This window comes from Knufia obscura, assembly GCF_036327395.1.
Source record: "Knufia obscura strain CCFEE 5817 isolate CBS 148926 chromosome Unknown scaffold_13, whole genome shotgun sequence".
NCBI classification, from domain to species: Eukaryota; Fungi; Ascomycota; class Eurotiomycetes; order Chaetothyriales; family Trichomeriaceae; genus Knufia; species Knufia obscura.
The window spans coordinates 512,321-533,284 of record NW_027042699.1 but is presented as its reverse complement, the minus strand read 5'-3'; the positions used below and the strand labels follow the sequence as shown (position 1 = coordinate 533,284).

The 20,964-nt window shown below is 50.8% G+C and overlaps 8 protein-coding genes across 8 annotated transcripts; 3 read left to right on the top strand and 5 right to left on the bottom strand.

The window, feature by feature from the left end:
• Positions 1 to 341: 341 nt before the first annotated feature.
• PMZ80_009357 (uncharacterized protein) lies at positions 342 to 1,683 on the top strand (the record flags this gene model as incomplete). Its single annotated transcript, XM_064877752.1, has 2 exons — positions 342 to 1,059; positions 1,106 to 1,683. The coding sequence occupies 2 exons, from the start codon at positions 342 to 344 to the stop codon at positions 1,681 to 1,683; spliced, it is 1,296 nt and encodes a 431-aa protein (XP_064726477.1).
• An 11-nt stretch (positions 1,684 to 1,694) lies between these two features.
• CCA1 (CCA tRNA nucleotidyltransferase, mitochondrial) lies at positions 1,695 to 3,170 on the bottom strand (the record flags this gene model as incomplete). Its single annotated transcript, XM_064877751.1, has 1 exon — positions 1,695 to 3,170. The coding sequence occupies one exon, from the start codon at positions 3,168 to 3,170 to the stop codon at positions 1,695 to 1,697; it is 1,476 nt and encodes a 491-aa protein (XP_064726476.1).
• Positions 3,171 to 3,538: 368 nt separating this feature from the next.
• On the top strand, positions 3,539 to 4,762 carry ATP25 (ATPase synthesis protein 25 mitochondrial; the record flags this gene model as incomplete). The annotated part of the gene is made up of 1 exon (XM_064877750.1): positions 3,539 to 4,762. The coding sequence occupies one exon, from the start codon at positions 3,539 to 3,541 to the stop codon at positions 4,760 to 4,762; it is 1,224 nt and encodes a 407-aa protein (XP_064726475.1).
• Positions 4,763 to 6,371: 1,609 nt separating this feature from the next.
• PMZ80_009354 (uncharacterized protein) lies at positions 6,372 to 6,886 on the bottom strand (the record flags this gene model as incomplete). Its single annotated transcript, XM_064877749.1, has 2 exons — positions 6,372 to 6,686; positions 6,737 to 6,886. 2 exons carry the CDS (start codon positions 6,884 to 6,886, stop codon positions 6,372 to 6,374), a joined length of 465 nt encoding a protein of 154 aa, XP_064726474.1.
• Positions 6,887 to 9,921: 3,035 nt separating this feature from the next.
• PMZ80_009353 (uncharacterized protein) lies at positions 9,922 to 10,881 on the top strand (the record flags this gene model as incomplete). Its single annotated transcript, XM_064877748.1, has 1 exon — positions 9,922 to 10,881. One exon carries the CDS (start codon positions 9,922 to 9,924, stop codon positions 10,879 to 10,881), a length of 960 nt encoding a protein of 319 aa, XP_064726473.1.
• An 88-nt stretch (positions 10,882 to 10,969) lies between these two features.
• On the bottom strand, positions 10,970 to 11,428 carry PMZ80_009352 (uncharacterized protein; the record flags this gene model as incomplete). Its single annotated transcript, XM_064877747.1, has 3 exons — positions 10,970 to 11,140; positions 11,197 to 11,246; positions 11,302 to 11,428. 3 exons carry the CDS (start codon positions 11,426 to 11,428, stop codon positions 10,970 to 10,972), a joined length of 348 nt encoding a protein of 115 aa, XP_064726472.1.
• Positions 11,429 to 12,371: 943 nt separating this feature from the next.
• Positions 12,372 to 17,682, bottom strand: PMZ80_009351 (uncharacterized protein; the record flags this gene model as incomplete). The annotated part of the gene is made up of 2 exons (XM_064877746.1): positions 12,372 to 17,407; positions 17,469 to 17,682. 2 exons carry the CDS (start codon positions 17,680 to 17,682, stop codon positions 12,372 to 12,374), a joined length of 5,250 nt encoding a protein of 1,749 aa, XP_064726471.1.
• A 1,845-nt stretch (positions 17,683 to 19,527) lies between these two features.
• Positions 19,528 to 20,682, bottom strand: rio2 (Serine/threonine-protein kinase rio2; the record flags this gene model as incomplete). Its single annotated transcript, XM_064877745.1, has 1 exon — positions 19,528 to 20,682. The coding sequence occupies one exon, from the start codon at positions 20,680 to 20,682 to the stop codon at positions 19,528 to 19,530; it is 1,155 nt and encodes a 384-aa protein (XP_064726470.1).
• Between the last annotated feature and the right edge of the window lie 282 nt (positions 20,683 to 20,964).

The window sequence follows — 20,964 nt, the reverse complement described above, 5'->3', positions numbered from 1 at the left end:
ATGATAGTAACCGGCATGGCCTTCAAAGCAAGGATAACTATTACTACCTGTCTTTTTATGCAAGAGCATAGTGTCGGGAAGGAAAGAGCAAACGAGGGCAATGGAGACATATCTATGGTCGGTCTTAGTGCCACATATAGCCTGCGCATGTGGCCGCTTGGTACACCGCATGAATTTCCTCGGCCGCCGAGGCATCTTTGTGCTTACTCGAACCTCCGCAGCCGACCAGCTAGGTGCATGGCAGTCTAGAAACAGTCGCTGAGATGTGATTTCGTTCATAATAGGGAGCCTAAGAGGCTTTTGAATTGCTATGTGTTTGTAAGCTACGACCACGAGTTATCATGGCACCTTCCTCTGTCCCAGCACCCTTCGCTGAACCTCTCCTACCACAGCTGGACCCCGAGTTCAACCAGTACTACACTGAGAAGCACCACAAAGTTCGAGCCTACGTGCGCAATTTCGTGGAGACCGAGCTCCTCCCAAATGCGCAAGAGTGGGAGACGAAGGGCGAAGTGCCTGATTATGTGAGGCAGAAGTACTGCGATGCGGGCTTTGCAATCGTCCATCCTGTGGTTGACGAGGAAGATGCTGGCGGAGTGACACCTATTGCTGGCATACCCCACAATGACTGGGACGTCTGGTGCGGCGTCATTGTCGGTGATGAGCTGAATAGGATGGGCTGGTGTGGTGTCAGCTGGGGCCTGAATGGTGGAAATGGAATTGGGTGCCCTCCGATTTCGAGGTTCGGCACGAAAGAACAAAGAAGAAGATGGCTTCCCAAGGTAGCTCGAGGAGAGTTAAGATTCTGCCTTGGTATCACTGAGCCAGATGGTGGAAGTGATGTTGCGAACCTCAGGACGACAGCGGAGAGAAGAGGAGACAAGTATATCGTGAATGGAGCAAAGAAGTGGATCACAAATGGTATTTGGGCGGACTATTGTACCACTGCTGTAAGGACCGGCGGCCCTAGTCATGGCGGGATAAGCTTGCTCGTTATTCCGCTCAAAGCTCCAGGCGTGACGACCCGGAGGATGGAGAATCAAGGTGTGCACGCGAGTGGTAAGTGTTTCTTTCCGGTGGATGTGATTTGTACTCACTCGCATAGGCTCGACATATATCACCTTCGAAGATGTCGAGGTTCCCTTGGACCATTTACTCGGGAAGGAGAACCAGGGTTTCCCTCTGATCATGTCAAACTTCAACCCTGAACGACTAAGTTTGGCCACTGCGGCACTTCGGTTGTCCCGTGTCTGTGTTCAGGACGCATACGAATATGCTTGCGACCGTGAGACCTTCGGTAAGAAGCTTATTGAGCATGAAGCTATCCGGCAAAAGTTTGCAACCTTCGGTTTGTTGATAGAGCCAGCTCATGCTTTCCTAGAGCAGCTGTGCTACATCATCGAGCAGAGCCGTGTCACAGGCAAAGAGGTCAACGTTGGTGGCATGACAGCCCTGCTGAAAGTGATGAGCACTAGGTGCCTCGAGAAAGTCTGCCGAGAAGCTCAACAGATTATGGGCGGCGCTGGCTATGCAAAAAGTGGTCGTGGAGCGCGGATCGAGCAGATCAGTCGTGACGTGCGTGTCCATGTCGTCGGCGGTGGAAGTGAGGAGATCATGAGCAGCCTTGCTGTGCGGCAAGAAGCTCGTGATGTCGTAGTCCGAGCTAGGAAGTCAAAAATTTGATAGGCGTCCTTTCATCCAGCTTGCACCTGATCTTTCCTCTGCTTGATCATCTCTTTCGCTTCATCAGCAGTCCCAGCAGGGTTTGCAAACTGCCACTCTGTAACTATCTCCAGTGCTTGCTTCAACCAGCTTCCGGCTTTGGAGATCTCCAGTGCATTTTTGATGTCGTTGCCGTTGATGATCGGTTTCAGTTCAGCAGCGCCTTCCAGCTTCTGGTCTTTGACAAAACTGACAAACTTTGTATATCGATCAACTACAGTTTGAAACTCCTCATCTGTAGCATCGCAGAGCAACGAGTAGAGCACATGGAAGCGCCATGACTTACCGCACTCTTTGAGCGTAACGCCCACCTCTGCTCTTGTGGCGGTTCCTGCAGAGACTTTGTGGACCAGCTGTTGGAGACGTTTTCTATACCTGATAGCTTCGCCCAAAGTCTTTGATACTAGATTTGTTGCTTTGATGCCGGCCTTGGCTGCTGCGACCGCGGCTTCCTCATCATCCTTGTATGGGACATAAGTTGCAAGGGTCCATGCTATACTGACATCAGCCTTTGGCTTCAGGCCCAAGCATATCGAAGAGCACTCGTCCAACAACTTTTGCAGGGCTTGGAGGGCAGTGGGAAAGGCAGAATCGGATGTCTGCACCTCCGCTGCCTCTGGATCTGAAAACACAGTCCTGTACAGCCCGAGCTGGTGAATCTGCATCAGACCTCCTAAAGGGTCAGGCCCATCCATGATCTTGCCGACTTCAACCCCTACCCTCTCTCTGCTGATCTTCAGCCGGAGTGCTTCGTGAATGGCAGGATTAGCCATGGCCTTCAACGAATCTCCGTGAATTGTGTAACCCAATCGAGCCGCAAACCGAATAAGCCTCAGAACCCTAAGAGGATCGTCCTTGAAGGTCTGATATGGGGCCAATGGTGTCCGAATGATCTTAGCTTCCATGTCGTTCAGACCTCGTCCTGTGAAGTCCTCGACTTGCTGAGTATCCAGATTGTAGAAGAGTGCGTTCACGCAAGCATCGCGCCTCATGGCGTCCTCTTCGGGCGTGCCAAACTCCATCTGTGGGTTCCTGCTTTTCTCATCGTAGACTTCTTTCCTCAAATTCACAAAGTCAATATCCATCCCAAACATGCGTGTGGTTATAGTCTCAAGATGTTTGGATTTCTCTGGATTTGCCTCGATTTTGTGCAGATTCTTGATTTCTGCTTTGAAGCCCTGCTTTTGTGCCTCATCCTCATACTGCGCACCATGGTCCTTCATGTACTGTTGCAAAGCTTGACCGAACTGCCATCCTGTCATTGTGCTGAGCGCAACATCAATATCATGACTGGTCGTGCCTAGTAATTTGTCCCTCACCCAGCCACCAGTCCACCTAAGCTCGAGTTCCTTCATGCCCACGACATTTGGCATTCGGTCTCGGCAGTCGAGCAGACATTGTCGGAAGAGCTTCTCAGGTGGTGTCAAATTGATCGCTTTGGTAGACATGCTGTACTTGGGATGTAGCAGGTTCAGTCGTGGTGGTGGTATTCTAACGCGACAGCCTTGTGAGAAGACTGTTGGACGAAACAACATGCCACATACTGAGGAAGAGCAATATGTGGGTGCGCAAACGTTCGCTAGTGATTCTACACAGGACAACTCTTCACCCAGAAGCCAAACGAGTCATGAAAGTGCAGCCTGAGGCTCCAACATAATCTTCACTCTACCAATCAAAACGCTCACTTTGCGGAGAGAAGTCGATCATTTCGCCGCAGTGAGAAGAGTATGAGTATACACCCCCGAGACTGCTACAGCAGGAGTCGTCATTAACACACTTCTATCACTGCGTCAGTGCAGTGAATCTTCACTAAACAATGGCATCAGCTTTTCGTGGTTGCCGAGCATGTCAGCGGCGAGTCCTCGATGCATTCACCTCCGTCGCCGGACATCCATTAGCGGCGGCGCGAGCACCAGTACGGTCTCCAATCGCTCGAGGGTTTCAAAATGTGTCGAGACCCGGAGAGAGGACTTTCACTACCTGGTTCACCGGGCCGAAAGATGAGACAAAACAGAATAAAGACGATATCCCGCCCCCTCAAGACCAACAGGTCGAGCCCGAACCTCCTATAGAGCAATCAACATCTACACCATCAGAGACCCCAGACCCATCAATGACAACTTCAACAGACCCTCACATCCCCTGGTACCTCCAAGTCCAGCCCCCAACACCCCTCTCCCCCTCAGAATCCCTAGCTCCGAACCTCGCCGCCCAAGAAATCCCACCACTCCCCGCCAACTCACCCGCCATCCTCCCCTCCCTCCTCAACCACCTCAGCATAAGCATCGGCCTCGACCACCTCACAATCCTCGATTTGCGCGACCTGTCGCCTCCCTCCGCGCTAGGCGCAAACCTAATCATGATTCTCGGCACGGCACGCTCAGAGAAACACCTGAATACCAGCGCGGATCGCTTCTGCAGGTGGCTAAGGAATACATATAAACTACGGCCGTTCGCGGATGGGTTATTGGGTAGACAAGAGCTGAAATTGAAGCTGCGGAGGCGGAACAAGAAGATGAAGTTGGCGCAGAGTGTGGGGAATACGTTGTACGATGGGACGAAGGGGTATGATGATGGGATTACGACGGGATGGATATGCTGTAATGTTGGGCCTGTTGATGGAGTGAAGATGCCTGGAGATGAGGATGATGTTACGGCGGAGGCACAAGACGAGGAGCAGGTGCAGGATGAAGAGATGCACCCCGTCTACTCGGCTAAAGATCAGGAACGTATTCTCGAGGACGAAGCTGAGTACAAGAACCCTGCAGACGCAGATTTCCAGTATAGAGGTTTTGGCAGTGCGAGCCATGCGCCGAGGATAGTCGTGCAGATGTTCACGGAGGAGAAGAGGCTGGAAATGGACCTTGAGGGTCTATGGGAGACGAGATTGAAGAGAAGAGATGACAAGGCGGAGAGGAAAGATCGGAAGTTTGAGCAAGAGATGTTCGAGACGAGTATGATTGAGGAGGAGATCGAGAGGCCGGAGGCTAGAGAGGGGATGAGTGAGGTGAGACCTATGAGCGCTATTGCTGCTAGCTAAGTCTGTACCTATGTACAAAATATGTGTTCGAAGTATTTATGTGCACCGGCTCTGTGGTCTGACCATCTCGTGAAATGCCAGAGAGGTTGGCGGGTCGGTTACCGGTCTGCGCAAGAGGTTTCGGTCACGGATGAGACAGAAATTATCTGTTCACTGGTGGCAGCCTAGGACGTCAACTTCCAATTCTGGTACCGATACCGACAGAGGTAGCACTTCGAAAACTCTATTCAATACAGGTCCGTGCGGTCACGATGAACAAAGATGACATCATGACAGGACAACCTCACAAATCCTCCAGACAGCCACGAGCTGCATCGGTGCATGGCTTGTCAAGATGTAGGTCCAGATGTACTTGTTGACATCTGTTGAGAAAGATGCATTGAGATATTTGTGAGCAGAGAGCCTACCAGAGGATACCTCGCCGTGGCGAGTATCGCAAGAGCGATTACGGCCATATACACCTATCATCTTTTCGATCGATTTGACCGTTTCTGGCGTGGGACCTCGTACTACGAGTACATTGCATCTCGAAATGCACGGGCGCGTCACCTTGCGCAGCACTCGCGAGGTGGCATGATCTCGTCCTCGTAAAGGATGAGGCTCAAAATCTTGTGTCTTATTGGATATGGATCGTGGCCGCGTGTTCACGGGTTCTGCGAGGGAGCGCTAGGTAAATGGACTCGATATTATTCGGCAATAACGGTATATGATACTTACGAGGTATCGTATTGAGCCTTATCTGAACAATTACCCAGCTAGCCGGCCTGAAGGAGATAGATTTGATCAGCAGTCGGAACAGCATTAGCGCTATGTCAGCATAGTAGCATCAAAGAGTCGCACACGTCTCGGGGGAGTCCGTTGTTGCGTACTAGCGTTTGAAGCATTGCGTCCCTTAGAGGAAGCCACGTACTTCCGTGCTTCACGAGTCATGCAAGACCAGATCAGTAAGCATGATCGACGACCCTGTCTGTATCGATCGTCACATATGGCTCCGCCAGGTATAAGTCCACGTATACTCGCCAGAACTGCTGGGAATACGTTGAAGCACTCAAGCACTGACGGGTGCTACGTTGAGGCTGAAGAGGCGGTCTTGTTTGCGAGGACCGTAGAATGAAGTCATTTCTCGCACTGCGATCGAGATGCAAGCAAGATTCGGGAGCGCCTGGCCTACCGGCATGCCTAATCTGCTACAAGGAGAGAAGCTCCCCGAGTAGAGTGATGCCCCTTAATAAAACCAGACGTCTGACTGCTTAAGGACTTGGGGCCCTGGTAGTTCTGCTTACAGTATACCCGGAGCGTAGTACAAGGGCTTAGAGACAAGAATGGACATTGTTCGTTGAGGTTCTGAGCTGGGATAATTTCTCCTTTGAAGAAAGTCGAAGTTTGGCAACCATGGGAGCTCATCTCTCTTCGATCTCCTCATCATCAATATCTAGCTGTCTCTCCTAGTTATTATCAGACTGACTTTGACTTTGCGTCCTTGCAAATTATTGCAGTGGCGCCTATAACTCCTCCCGGTAAATGCAACATCGCTTGAACGCTCCCAAAGCTCTATAGATCGTTACTCGTGTTCACAGCCATATGGCTCGGGCCTCGTCGGCGCTCAGGTTCATACATCCAAAGCATCGTAGCTCCAGAATCCAGAATCTTTGTCGTAGGACGGGACAAGATCGCAATTCAGCGGTGACCGGCCTATCCGCCCCCATGTCTCTGTTGAGTCAGACCGTAGCGACATAACTTGAGAAATCAGGTCTTCGATCCGAGCTTTAAGCTTAGTGACCTCTTCGGTTTGGTCGGCGTAACACTTGACGAGCTCTCCATGCTTCTGCTTCCAAATGGCAATCTGATCTTCGAGTGCGCGTTGGTGCTTCTCTTTGCGATCTCGATAAGCACGTTGTGACTGTCTATTTTGTTCTCTGCGTCTCTGTGCAGGTGTCAGCATCTTCGGCCACACTCAGAAGCTTATGGACTGACCTCGACCTTGTGTGAAACAGCGCCCCTCTCGTTGGTGATGGCTTTGGATGTTCTTCTGCTTGTACCTACAAGAGATGATCCGTCGGATGAAGGCGACGTAACACTAGAGACGTCCAGACTGTTGTAGAAGTCTGTTGGTGACTGGAACATCTACGGTCGTGAGCATATCGCAACAGATCAAGCAGCAGTCTCGCGAACCTGACCGTAGATCCCTACCAGCTGTTGATCCACCAGCGGGTCCCACATCATAGCCTGTGAAACATCTATGGTTGCGAACGTCTGACTGTCGAAGCTTGCCATTGCTGGTTTTGACGGCACAATGTATATGGGAAGAAAATGTCTCAAGAATGGACGAAAGTTGTGGTTGAGAGCATGGCGTACAAAGATAGGCAGGCTCTGCCGATGCTTGATATATCATGGAAGTTGCGGCAATACAGCGTGAAGGAATAACCTGGCGAGTCTCCGTCCTTGGGTTTGACACGGTTGAGATAGACAACGATTGAAGGTTGTTTGACGAATTCATACCTGCTCGGCAGGACGCACTAGTGCCGTTCTGTACTAGGCGCCGCTGTTGTAGTAGGCGTAGCAAGTGGGATCTTCCAGCCTTCACCAATGATGACATCTGAGATAGATAGAATCGCTGACCTAAACATGTCTATCACCACGCATGAGAAGGCAGATCACGATTTCGGTCAAAGCTTCGATTCTTCAACCTCGATGATAGGTGCCCCCAAAGCTGCAGCTCAGTTGCTTGCATTGGTACGGTGAAGGTTGGCTAGATACTACCTTGTAAATGTGCTCAAACACCTGAAGGACGAACAGGCCACTTGCGCCCGGGCAAACTCTGCACCCCGGGTTGGCGTATTGCAAAGCTTTGTGGCGGAAATCAAGCTCTTGCTTGGTACAATGTTAAGAGGCGAGCGAGACGGCGCGTCCTGGCGTGTACTTGACAACATGATGACTTGGCCGTACCCTGGTTCTTTGGTGAGTACAAACTCTAGCTTGTATGGCAGCTCCGGCGGGAAACAGATGTTGTACCTACCAATGAACCAGGGCACGACCATGTATGATACCGTAAGCAGCTCGGATACTAGCGTCATGTGCGATCATACTTGCGTAGCGTACTCCGGGCGGAAGAGAACTGCTTGATGGCGTGGCCTTTCCATCACGGTTTTTGATGGCACCCTTCCACGTATTTAGTACGTCCGGTCGCTTGTAGCTACTGAGGTTCTGATTTGTCGTTCGCGAGTAAGCCATGTTCCATGAACCATTATGCCTGTCCTGTTATCATTCATATCAGTAGGCCGTCGCATTTTGCGCCGTTTTGGGAGTCCTACCTTTCTCATCTTTGATCGCGTTTCGCTTAAACATTGGATGCAATCGCACAGTCTGATGTAGCGCCTCTTCTATGGTCTACGGATGACTCTGAATGGGACGGCAGCATTCATGCTTCGTGTTTGGAGAGATTTCATGCCATAACATTAGCATCACGTACCTAGCCTGGGCCATTGCAAAGACTTCTTGTCTTTCAAGTGCCGACGAAAACCGACTTTCGTGTTTCATCTCTTCCAAGCTTTGTGCGCAGACAGTGGGCGACAAGGGTACTCTAGGTGACTGATACCGCTCAAACATTTTATGCCATGACCATCTCTCCTCTTTCATGCGGATGTAGGTTACGCTACCTGTCTTGTTAGGGATACAGTATGTGTGGTGTTGTTCAGATGGCTGTTATGCGTGCGTCGTGGGGTGAACCAGTCATAACATGCTCCCCCCAATTAGCGCACAAGCTACAGCGGATGAACGCCTTTCCGTATGCATAGACTGGATGAAAGGCATGCGCAGGCGTAGTTAGCCCTGGCCTCTAGCTAGAGCACGTCCGCTGCACTGGGTTTGCCGTGCTACCCGTCGATATCAAGCACTGCTGTAAAGCGCATTTCTGTTTGAACCGGTTGTCTTCGAGACCAATCTCGACATCACGTGTATGGCAACATCAAAGTCCACGGCACTCAGTCCCTGCGGGACTCCAAGTCACGCACTCGCTGCTTGCTGTCTTGCCAGGGATGGCCTTCGGTAGGTGTGCTTCCGAGTTTCCATGGCATGCTTCATGTGGTCCACTTACCCACGCAACTTGTAGTGAAAAGCTGTCGCTATGCTGAGTCTACAATTGTTGGTCAGGTAAATGTGATGGTGTCATCGTCGACTGCATACGAGCCGGAACGCAGTAAAGTGACTTATACATTATGCTCATAGCCGACGTATATATGCAATGCCCACCGCACGTCGCACTTGCGATAGTTTCCATAGCATGATATGCTTGAACGGTCAATGGAAACAGCAAAGTAGGAGGTCTTCTCGGAAACGCTTGTTGTAGTGACTTGTTGCCATATCGTGATGTGTTGTAGCAAGCTACTACAGTGTAGCTGCTCGAAAGCTTCGCCATCATTGCCTGAGCCTAGTAAGCATGTCGCAAGCACAATAGTCCTGTCCTCACTATCGTCCGCATAGCATGAGTGGGAATAAGATGCCAGGTAAGCCTATTGCCCGTCGTTGCGTTGGGATTCATTGAAGACATTGGCACTGATTGTCAGTACTCACAGTCATGCAGGCCTAACAAGCAGAATTGGGGCATATCTTCCGCTTGATCTGCAAGAGAGTTATACTTTCCTCCCAGAGGACGTGTGATCTCGGCAAGGTTCATTGATGATCATGCCAGGGCTCAGAGGTAGACCTTGACCGGAATGCGTCCTTGCTCACCAGACCCGAAGTCTTGAATTGTAACAGAACGTATGCAAAGAGCTGTGCGCAAAGAGGACGCTCTTTGAGTCTCCAGTACTATCCTCCTTGCTAGACGGATAAAAACAAATCGTAAGTCTGAGAGACTCTGGGGCGAGCTCAGAGTCCGCCACAATCAAGCATCTGCCCTTCCTTCACCATCGCAATTGAATCAGACGATATTGCATGAAGGCAGGAGGGAAGAAGAATAAAAAGAGAATGCTGGACGCGTCAGGAGCAACGCGCCGTATTTCTGTTGCCTCAGGCAGTAATGACGAAATACATACCAGAGCACCACCCCATCCCCGGGCTCGCCTTCCGCCTTGCTACCACTTACTCTTACTACAAGCTCGAAGGCCAATACCGTATCGTATTCCATACAACAACAACAACTGGCCGACATCGAAGCAAACATGCCTACAACAAGAAGCGCAACACAAAAGCAAACAAAGCTGGACGAATTCAAGCCAGACAACACCAGCAAACCCAAGCCAACAGCCAAGAAGCAACAACCAAAAGCCGAAGAGGACGACGACGACAATACCACAGAAACAAAACACCCAACCAGGAAGAAGGCGTCAAAAGATGACAAACCGCCAAAACCAACCTCACCCCTCTCCCGCGGCAAAGCAAAAGTCAACCGTAACAGATCCGCCGCCAAAGACTCAGCAGCAACCCAGCCCAACACCTCAGCCAAGCGCAAAGCACCCTCAGACGCCGACTACATCACGAAAGACGCGCCGTACCCACAGAAGCAGCAGAGAACGAGTCCCGTCACCAAAAACACAGGCCCCAAACAATCCCACTTCTCCGGCACCGACACCAACACCCTCGAGAAGCCCATAATGATCAACCGCTCGCCTGTGCTCCAGCTTTGGGGCGCGACGGTCGCGCAGTTCCTCCATCCGGATGAGGAGTGGAGCACATGTCTCAGTGTCGGCGGCTCGATCGCTCAATTGTGTGCGGTTTCGAAGGGACGTGCGATCGGGCAGATATCGCCTAAGGATGAATCTGCGTTGGCAGAGGATAAGCGCAAGAAGCGCAAATCGGAGACGAAGGAGGAAGCGCGGGAGATCGAGGTTATGGGTTTCCCCCAGCAGATTCAAGGGGATGTGGTTGTTATTGATGGGAAGCCCAAGCCGTTGAAGGAGGGGTTGTTGCAAGGGAAATTTGGTGGGGAGGAGGATTATGGGAGGGTTAAGGATGCGATGGAGGAAGCGTTGCAGAGTTGGAAGGGCGATGAGGATGAGTTGGATAGGAAGGCGTTCCATATGTACGAGAGGTTTCGACCTGATGTTGCGGCTGGGGGGTCAGGGTGGGGAAGGAAGGGAGAGTTGAATCTGCAGAAGGTCAGGAGTATGATTGAGCGGTAGAGCTGATGCGGGAGTGTTTTGTCGGTTGGTGTGGGTGAGAATTGTTGATTGGATTGGATTGGATTCATGTCCCAGGCAAGGGCACTACTCAACCAAGTAACTTTGGAATCTCCTCCTTCAAATACTCAACAATCGCATCAGGTCCCTTCTCAACCTGCAGTCCCTGAGGGATAGCATGCGTCTTAATATCAGGCACGATACTCCTGGCCGTCTCCTGGATCGTGGCAGCTTCCTCTGGCGACCACATCGAAGCGCAGAACTGGCCAAGCCGTCAATATCGTACACACAGGGCTTCGAACTTAAAAGGAGCCTTACTAAAACATTCGGCTTGTGTTCCTCCACTGTAGCCTCGACTTGCTCTATCGCTATGGTATGTCAGTGACCGTTTCCATTCGGACAAATCCAGCGTAACGTCCTTACAATCTGCATTGGCAACATGGATGATAGTGTAGCGATCCTTGAGTTCCTCTGCGACTCTGCCGATCAGTCTCTTTGCACGCTCGGGCGCCGTGTTAACTGTGACTAATCTCCATGTTGTGTCGGACATATTGATGCTCGTGGTCGTAATGGATGGAGTACTCCTGGCTGTCTGGTCTCGCTCAGAGTCGAATATCACTGGTGGTCAGCTCAGTGGGTTTTAGGTGGTCGGAATATGTAGTTGTCGGCACAGGTTTTGAGTACAGTGCGGTCTAACACTAATATGAACTCGTTGTCTATGAAATACTTACTCGGCATGCTGAAGGTGAAACGAGACGTATCGAGCATCTACTTGTACGAACGTACTTGCCGGCGTAGCAGCCGTCCCCGAGGTCGGAGTCACTCGGTATTGATTGAACCGAGCAGGTGTACAGAACTATGCAATGTCCGTGTACACGAGTATAAATCTTGTGGGACGAGGGGATAAATGTAGATTGCTGCCACAGATGACGAGGTGGCCCTCGGACGCCATGGCTTGATCATAACAGCAGCACCAACAACTTCAACTGCCAAGGCAAGCTCCAGTAATGGTAGAGGAATGGCAGAAGAACCATGACTTGTTGTACAATACTATTATCATTTCGTCAAGAGCACATCCAATCTGCTAACCAGATAGATGCTTGCTGACTTTCCTTTCTATACAAATGTCTGCGTTGACGGTCGGTTGCCCTAGTTGACTCTCTTCTGATGCGCTAATATCGACGAGGAAGGCAATCCTCAACAACGCCATCGCTCCTTGCTTCATATGCCAGGTAGTTGCGATGGTATCTCTTCCCACGGTGTATTTCCCAAACAAATGAAAACAAAACAAAGGCTGAGATCTTCATCCTGATCATAGAAGTCGCGTAACTTTGTACCATGAGCTCATTATTAGTATCAAACGCGCCTCCCATGCTAATACATAATAACCGTCGTGCGTGCTTGCAGTACTGTAACACAAGAAAATTTCGGATGTCGAAGTGGAGGTAGACCGAACGTCAAGTTAGCAAAAGTGCTGTATGCCCGGATATCGCCTAGAAGCAGTTCAAAGCACTCTTCTTCTTTTTCTTGCCGCCATCCATACTCTGCTTGAGCACCCTCATCCTCTCTTCGAGCTGTGCTCTTGCTTCTTCGGCGGCACGTCTCTTCTTGACTTCTTCCTCAACAGCTTGAACAGAGAGACGCTCTGATCGATGCTCTTTGCGGACTGTTGACATCTCTTCTTCGAGACTCCAAGCCTTCTTCTTCCAGCTTTCAGCATCCACGCGAAGCTTGTTGGATTGCGTCTCGAGGTCAACGAGTGCTTCCTCTAGAGTGGCAGTAAGCTGTTTCTCAGCATGCAAGTGTTTCTCCATGGTGCGTAGGCGAGAGTCTTGGTCTTCGATGATGGCAGATTGCCGCTTGATTGTGCTAGCATTCTCCTTTGTCGCCCCAGTGGGTGATGAAGTTTGAGGTGCGGCAACTTCTTTGGAGGTGTGTCGTGATTGAGGTGGCGATGGATTGCCAGACGTACCAGTGAGGTTAGGAATAGTCGGTAGTGGGGGTAGTGGTATCGCTGGGGGAGGTGAGGGTAAAGATGCGACTGACGCTGATTTGCGCAGGTTGGACGAAATGGAATTGGACCTCTGCGCAGGATCCATGGAAGGTGATAGCGGACGGCTACGTCTCTTCTGGTCGCTTGTGCCATCAGTATCAGTCACTGAGTTCCGCTGCACCTCTTGTTCGAGCTGCGAGATACGCTTTTGTGCCTCATTCAATGCGTGTGAACCTTGCTGCTGGATGACAGATAGTCTGTTGTGGTGCTGCTCATAGCTGCTTTGCAATTGTTGCTCGAGTTCTTCGATGAGCACGATCTTTTTCTGATTCTCTGCTTGTAGAGTTTGTATCTGCTCCTCGTGCTTCTTGACCAGCATCTCCTTCTCTCTGATTGTTTCCTCGTGATTGCCAACCTCATTTGCAAGGTTCCTGATTGTCTGCTGATAATTCGCAACCTTTGTATTGGCTGCTTCCTGAGCTTCTTCTAGCTCTAACAGGTTCTGGCGGCCTGTAAGCTGAGCTTCCAATTCGGCATTCGTGGATACTAGTCGTTTGTTGGTCTCGGCATGGTGCTTTTTCTCCATAGCGAGGTCGCTGATGTGATTCGCAAGCATGTCTACTGACGTCTCGTGACCTAGAGCAGCTGAAGCACCCTTCATGGCTTCTTCCAGGGCAGATTTGGCTGCACCAAGATCAGTCTCAGCTGCATTCAGAGCCTTGCCGTGCTTAATGTTGAGCTCTGCAATCTGGTCATCATAACCAGCAAGCACACCAGCATGTGACAGCTTCAGTTCTTCGAGTTCGTTCCTATGAGCCTCGTGCAGAGATTTCAAGCCGTGCTTGTGGAATTCCACCGCGGACTCTGCTTCCTGAATCTTCGAGTTTAACGTGGCGATCTTGACTTTGTGCATCTCGATTTCTTGACTTTTCTCTTGAATGATCTGGGAATGCTCGTGAATGTCCTTGCTGGCGGCCTCGTGCATCTGGGTCAACTCCTCAATTCGATCTGTGTGAGAAGCGTTAGTCGAGATTTGTTGCTCAAGATCATGCTTCAGCTTGTCGATGACTCCCTGGTAGTTCTCTCGCTCGTCGCCCATTGCTTTAGCAGTTGCAGCTCTGGCAAAGACATCATCCCCTTCTCCAGCAGACTTCTCAACATTGGTATTTTGCTGAGACTTGAGTGTCTCTATGCTCGAAAGCGCTGCCTCAAGCTCTGCAGTGGTGGTCTTCAGTCGCAACTCGTGATCTTCTAAGTCCTTCTTAGCTTTCTCGTAATTGGCCGTCAATGCTTCCGCTTCCTTCCGAGCAGCAGCAACTTCAGCTTGCAGTTCCTGTTCGCGCTTGCTGTATCCTTCGTAGAGAGTTTTGAGCTCAGTCTCTTTCTGAATCAATTGGTCTCTCATCTGAGAAACCATTGACAAGTCAACGGGTGTGCCAGATTTGAGAGAATTTCTTTCTCTGGTCAGGCCGGAGATAATGGTTGACTTCATTTCCATCTCCTTCTTGACGTTTTGCAAGTCAGACTCCAGAGACTGGATGCGATTCATCCGCGCTTGCAGCTCATGAGTTGCAGCAGTCAAATGCACTTCGGCGTTCTCCATATAGTCTGGTTTGCTTTCTAACTCGTCGGCCAACAGAGCCCTCAGTGAAGCGATTGAGCGATAACCCCGATCCACGTAGCTATTGCCAAGCTGGGAAGACGGTCTTCTAAGCATGCTGTGGCCTGGTGAAGGCGGCAAAGGTGATCGACTTCTCTGAGCCTCGGTCTTGAGCCGCTCAACAGTATCCAGCGTACCTTTGTGTTCTTTATGCAAATGTGTGTACTCCTCTCGGATGGAGTTGATGTTCTGTTCGTGCTCAGCAACAAGCGCCTGCAGCCGCTCAATTTCCTCTCGACTCGAATCTGGAGTAAGCGTCTCTTTGGCGGTATGTGTAGAAGCCGTCGGCTCCACAGAAGTAGCTGACTCCCCAACCAAGGACAACTCCGAGGATAGCGAGCGTGAAGACGAGCGCTGCTCTGCATCGACCGTCCCTTGCTCTGCATCTTCCATTAAAAAAGACTCACGTCGGGATGGCTCAGGCGAGATTGTCTCGGCAGGGTGACTTCGCGCCTCGTCAAGATTGGACTGCATTTCAGCAAGGGTGCGCAAAGCTTCATGGTACTTGGCCGAAAGCAGATCATACTCATTGGTGGCTGACTCGTGTTCGAGGCGAAGGTCGAAGAGCTCTTGGCTCACAGATTCGAACTTGTCTTGCATGAATTTTGATTGCGCTGGACTCGGTTCGTCGTCCTTCGACGCCGGATTGCGCACAGCCATGGCCTTTGCTGAAGCATGAGGAGTGATGTTCTCCTTCTGCGAACTCGCCTTTGAGGCTGGTGAACCGCTTTCTGACTGAGTGAAGTCGAGCTCTTTCGCCTCCTGGATGATTTCCATAGGCTCACTCTGCTTCCTTGTATGAATGCCGTTCGCCGAGCTCGATCGTGAAGGTGTTGTAGCTTGGGCCACCGAAGCCGACACAGATGGAATCTCGTGTTCGTTGACGGCCTCACGAGGTTGTCCTCGTTGAACATGATCAAGCTCATACAGCAGATTATGGAGTTTGCCAAGACTTCGTTGTCTTTCAACGAGTTGTTCCAGTCTTTCGACTTCGCGCGACATAATCTCCATGTCTTGTTCCGCCTCAGCGAGTCGCTCCTCAAGCGTGGAGATGTAGTCTTCTGCGTTCATCTCACTTTCCCGAACGCGTGCCATTTCTCGTCGCAATTCGGCGACTAGGTTGTCATGCTTTTCGCTGCCGCTTGTCGAGTCTTGAAGCCTGGCCTCGAGCTCATGCAAGTATGACTCGGTGGTCCCTTCTCTGTCCATAAGCTTTTGTACTCGAGTATTTAATTGCTGGTTCATTGTCTCAATGTAGGCACACTTTGTTTCTCGTTCCAGAAGCGAACTCTCAGTCATAGCTAAAGACGATCTAGTACTGGAAAGGTTGGCTTCCAGACTTTGAATTGTCTTCTCGTACTCGAGGATAATATGCTCGATCTGCTGCTGATTCGCCTGTGATCGCTTCAGTCTCTCGGCTGGAGTCTCAGCAGTAAGGTCTGTTGGCTCTCTGCTGCTCTGTGACAACTCAGCAACAAGTTTAGCATGTCGTTCACTAAGAGCACGATAGCCTTCTTGCACATCTAGCAATTGATTCTGGATCTCGAGGTCGGTGCCGTGGCCTCGCTCACGAGATGTCTCCGGCTTTCTTTCACCACCTTCAGCACTGCGGATTTGCTGTCTCAAGAAGGCGACCTCTGTTCTCAATCGCTCAATCGTCGCTTGTTTATCGCCGTCATCGTTGATTTGCTGGATTTGCGGTTTGCTTTGAATGTTTCGCGCTCTTTGGGCATATTGAACTGTGTTCAGGGTTTCGCTCAAATGAAATTCAGCAGGGGTGACACATGCCACCATGTACGTGATTGCGTTACCACCCAATGAATCCTGCAGCATGCGGGTCAATTTGGAATCTCTGTAAGACACATGTCCGCCAACAGACCGCGACGACAATTGTGAGATCACCTTTCCAAGACTCGCGAGACCTGCGTTGATTGATATGCCTTCTCGAGCACGATCCCCGGTTGCGCCAGTGTTCTTAAGACGTTCGCTCCCTGCAAGATCGACAAAGTGCAGCTTGCTATCGACGGTGATGGAGCTCTCTGAGCCAATTCCAGCTTCAGATGATATTGACATGTTCTTGTTCTTAGGCGGTGATGAGGCGTTTTGTGGCTTTTCTTGTCGAAGATTGATTGTGAAGACAGCATGGGACCGAGATGACCTCGAATTGATTGCCGTAGCGTCTGTTTGGCGAATACTAGAGCCATGATTCAAGACTCCCATTAACTCCTCCACACTACTGACAGGGACTGATCGGAGGCCTTCGACGAATATACGGCCTTTAGCATCCTCACGAATTTGTACAGCAGATCTTTCTGACACACTCGCTCCTTCGGGTAACAGGAGGTCGCGGGGCTGTTCGTTGTAGATTTCGACGTAGGTGACCGACATTTGCCAGTTCTTGTCGGTGTTGCTCCGCATGTTCTGCAGCACAGAGCCTATATTTCCAACGGAATATCTCGTTGGTGTTTTCAGCCCAGAGTTCTGGCGACTATGCACGAACGAAGCCGGGTCGAGAGAAGTGAAGAGGTGGGCAGCTGCTCGCGGTATTATGCCTCTGGTTGATGGGTCAAGTTGTTCGGTTGGGCCAGAGGTGCCCATCGTGTAGGACTTTCCAGCGCCAGATTGGCCGTATGCTAGAATGGAGACATTGTAGCCTTGCAGGAAAGAGTCGACACTCTCCTCGAGGTACTCCCATATTCCCTTTTGCGTGTTGTCCTCGCCAAATACTCGGTCGAAGATGAAGATTTTGCGGCCTTGAGGTGATTCTACCGATAAGCTGGTGTCTGTGGGCACATTGACAGTAGAGCGTTGAAAGCGTTGAGGTATCAGGTCGTAACCAGGGTCTGAAGCGCGTAGCGGTGGTCTGACACGCACGACTGTAGCATTTATCAGTAATTTTGTCCATCACTACTGCCATATAGGCATCCATGTACTTACCAACTTTTACCGCAGTCTTTGCTTCCTCATCCGATACTCGAGTCGTGCCTCCTCTGCTGCTCGCTCTGCTCATTCGACTTCTGCTTCTTGGCGGGCCCATCATGCTCTGCGGTCGAGACTTGTGTACAGCTTCAGGCGAGACATTTGGCGCGAACATGCTTTGTGGTCGGACATTGCGGGTGGCCTCTGGTGTTGCGGGAGGAGAGGCGGCCATTGCCATGGTTGATGAGACTGCGCTCATACGAGCGCAATCGCGGGCGGCTGCTGCTCAAACTGGGGGTTGAATGTGGAGGGTGACTTTCAGGCGTCAAACAGTCGAAGGTCGATCATCGAGACGTGTCGGCCACGAATATGGACCAGTTGTGCAGATCGTAGTCTAATTTGCCAGAAAAAACCCAAGTTGCGCCACTGTCATAAAACTCTCAGAAGGTGTTGAATGTCGTAGCATGCAGAGGACTGACAACATGCAAGGCTTGAAGAGTACAAAATACTAAGGTCGTGGGAAACGCAGTGCAACAAGGTGCTGGTCACTACGCGTGTTCGTCGAGGAGCGCAACCCTGTCGCACTCCTGAGTTCGCACTGTTAGCGACCCTGCACTCGAGCGGGCGGCCTGGGATCACTTTTGGAGATGCACAGGGTCGGGTTGTAACCACCACTCACGTTACCTTTTCTGTCCTGGTTGGGTCCTTCACCCCTGAGCACATCCTGGGCTCCGTTAGCTCGGCCAGCCCACTGTCAATCCCGTTGCGCTAAGAGGCTCCAACAGGCCTACGACTAAACTTGAAGAGGACTGCTAAGCCTCAGGTACCTCGAGCTTTTCCGCATTAGTATAGAGGCGCATGTTTCAAACCTCGCTACCACAAAGAGTACCCTCCCGCAAGCACGATCTTCGAGAAGTTGTGGACGTGACCTTGTCTTCCTCATTCGAGTCGACATCTCAGCTTTGGAGGCAAGCACAGGTCCTGGTTACGTCCGTCGACTTATGGAGAGGTTGACTTCGCCTTTGATAGTATTACTCTACAGATGGCCCCGAGCGGAACAATACTGCAAGGCTGGGCAGCCCGAGTCACGCTGACAGTGAGTAGAGCTTGGGTATATATCAATCGTGCAGAATGATGTGCCAATCTGAATGTATGACACCTAACTTCACGCGGCAAATCACTTTAAAGAGACCAAAAAGGTTCAAGAAAGAAGATGAACTTTCCTTTCAGGTAGACTTCTACCGACCAGTCGAGCCAGTCACGTCGTCTCATTTCCCCTTAAGTTGAAGTTTAAACAAAATGCAACTCATCTTAGATACGGGAACGGCCGCTGGCGATACTTCAACGAGCCTAGAACGACCTCAGTCTTCGTCCCTTTTCTTTCTTCCCAAGGATAGTCGCAGACAGGGAGATTGTGATGGCGCAACCATATCCCCCACATTATCAATCTTATAGGCGTCTGTCTCATGACAACCGGCCAAAGCCAGGTGAGCATGATAGCACACAAGATGAGCACAAGTGCTGTGTGAACTTTATCGACAGAAATATGTGTTAAGCTTTGCGAGTAGCTTCAACTAAGAAATTCGAGACCAGCTTTTGTCTGTTGCCTAGCTATGACATGTCGCAAACCGTGCAGCAGCGTGAATCATTCGCCTTGCCACGCACATTGTGTATGTGTGAAGATCCTCATGCACAGATCGATGTCCTCGCGTTGAAGGTCCGACAGAGTGTGGCGTGTCTTCCTTTCTAATATACTGCCCGAAATCATGTTTGTCTAGCAAAAGAGTCCTCCGTATCGGGTGACCATGCTCTGTGTCAAGTGTTCGTCAATCATGACAAACACGCATCGACGGACGTGTATGTAGTTGTTGTTGAGCATAACCATCCAGTGTGGTGGGCCGAGATGACCGGCTGAAGCTACATAGAAGACTTCGCGTGTAGGATTCTATGCTGCTTTCGACCGCCCTCGCAGTCGTTATAGGCCTTCCGTCCTGTCGTATCGTGGGTTGTGAGGCATGCAGGTTTCCAGAAGCAGTATTGACCTCGCAGCAGCTTCTTCTTATTTCGTCAAAGACGATCATCCCTTGAAATCCTGGATCTCGGGCTCTTCGGCGTCCTCGACTACATTGTTCGAATCGTCCTCGCTTTGATCGTCATCGGATTCGGAACCGCGATTGTCATCTTCTCCAGCTCGATCACCGTCAATGTTATGTTCCTTCATGTACGCATCGAGGTCCTTAGCCATCTTCTTCGAAAACCCAGATGCTTCAACCTTCGCATCCAGACGCTTTGTCCCTGTGTCTTTCGCAATAGCTCTACGTACCTCCTTGAAATGAGGACCCTGATCATCACTGACAAAGCCAAATCTCCTCGAGAAATACCTCTTAATGCAATCGACGTCCCGATCAAAGTAGTACTCCGCGTTCGCATGATCGATGCTGACCATCTGCGGAAAGTCAATCACCACAGGCAGCAGACTCACCTCGCCATCTTCCTTCTCAATCTCCTTGATCATTATATTGAACTCATTAAAATCACCATGAATCAAACCAAGATGTGCCAGCCGCACGATGATCGCAATCAGTTCGGCATAAAGGCCAGCAGGATCAGGGATTTTCTCGATCTGCCTCAACGGAAAGCCGTCCACGAGACTCATCACGATCTGGTGTCTGTTCTGGCCCAACGGCATAGGCACCTCAACTCCCGCTTCCTTGAGCGCAGTCATGAAGGCATACTCTTTCATCGCGGCAAGACGACTCATGTACATCCAACTACCTGCTCCTCTCTCTTTCTGCGTCCTCGTCTTCGCATAGTCTCGCTTATTCTTTACTCCCTTCTTGAAGCTCACCCGACCCAACCGGTGAATCTTAAGAACTTTCTGCTCGCCTTTCTCGTCGCTGACAACGAATATGTCGCTTTCCTTACCTACTCCTATCTGGTTGCCAACGCTGTAGATCACGTTGCTTTTCTCTAGACCGTGGAGCGCAAGATAATCGAGTCCGCCGTAGGTCAGCCTGTACCCATCGTATTTTGCCGTCGCAAGTTTCGCGATGAGTCCAGAGCGAGCGAGGAGAGAAATGCTGCGCTGAACGTCACCGGGCGAGGACTTCGCGATCGAGACTATGAGGGGCGTAGGCACGACTTCATGGTTTCGAGAGCCAGACTCGACTGCGCTGAGCACTTTCCAGTCGGCATTGTTGAGGTATCGCAGAGATTTTGTGTCGAGCTTCATATCTGTGGGCTACGATGTAAGGTTCGGAAGTGCGATCGAAATCTCAGCATTTCGTATACGAGGAGCGCAATTCCTTTTCTTGAACTATCGGCGGAGCGAGCGGCTGAAATTGTGAATATCAAGAGTCCACTGCAATATGAGATCACTTTTTACTGTGGTGGGTGCTGAAGCCAGGCCACAAGGCACACAAACGTCCTCCTATCTCCCTGTAGGCTGTGGTACAGAAGCCACCCATGCAACTATCGGTTTACTTCACCATTGGTGGATGAGCAGTGTCCATCT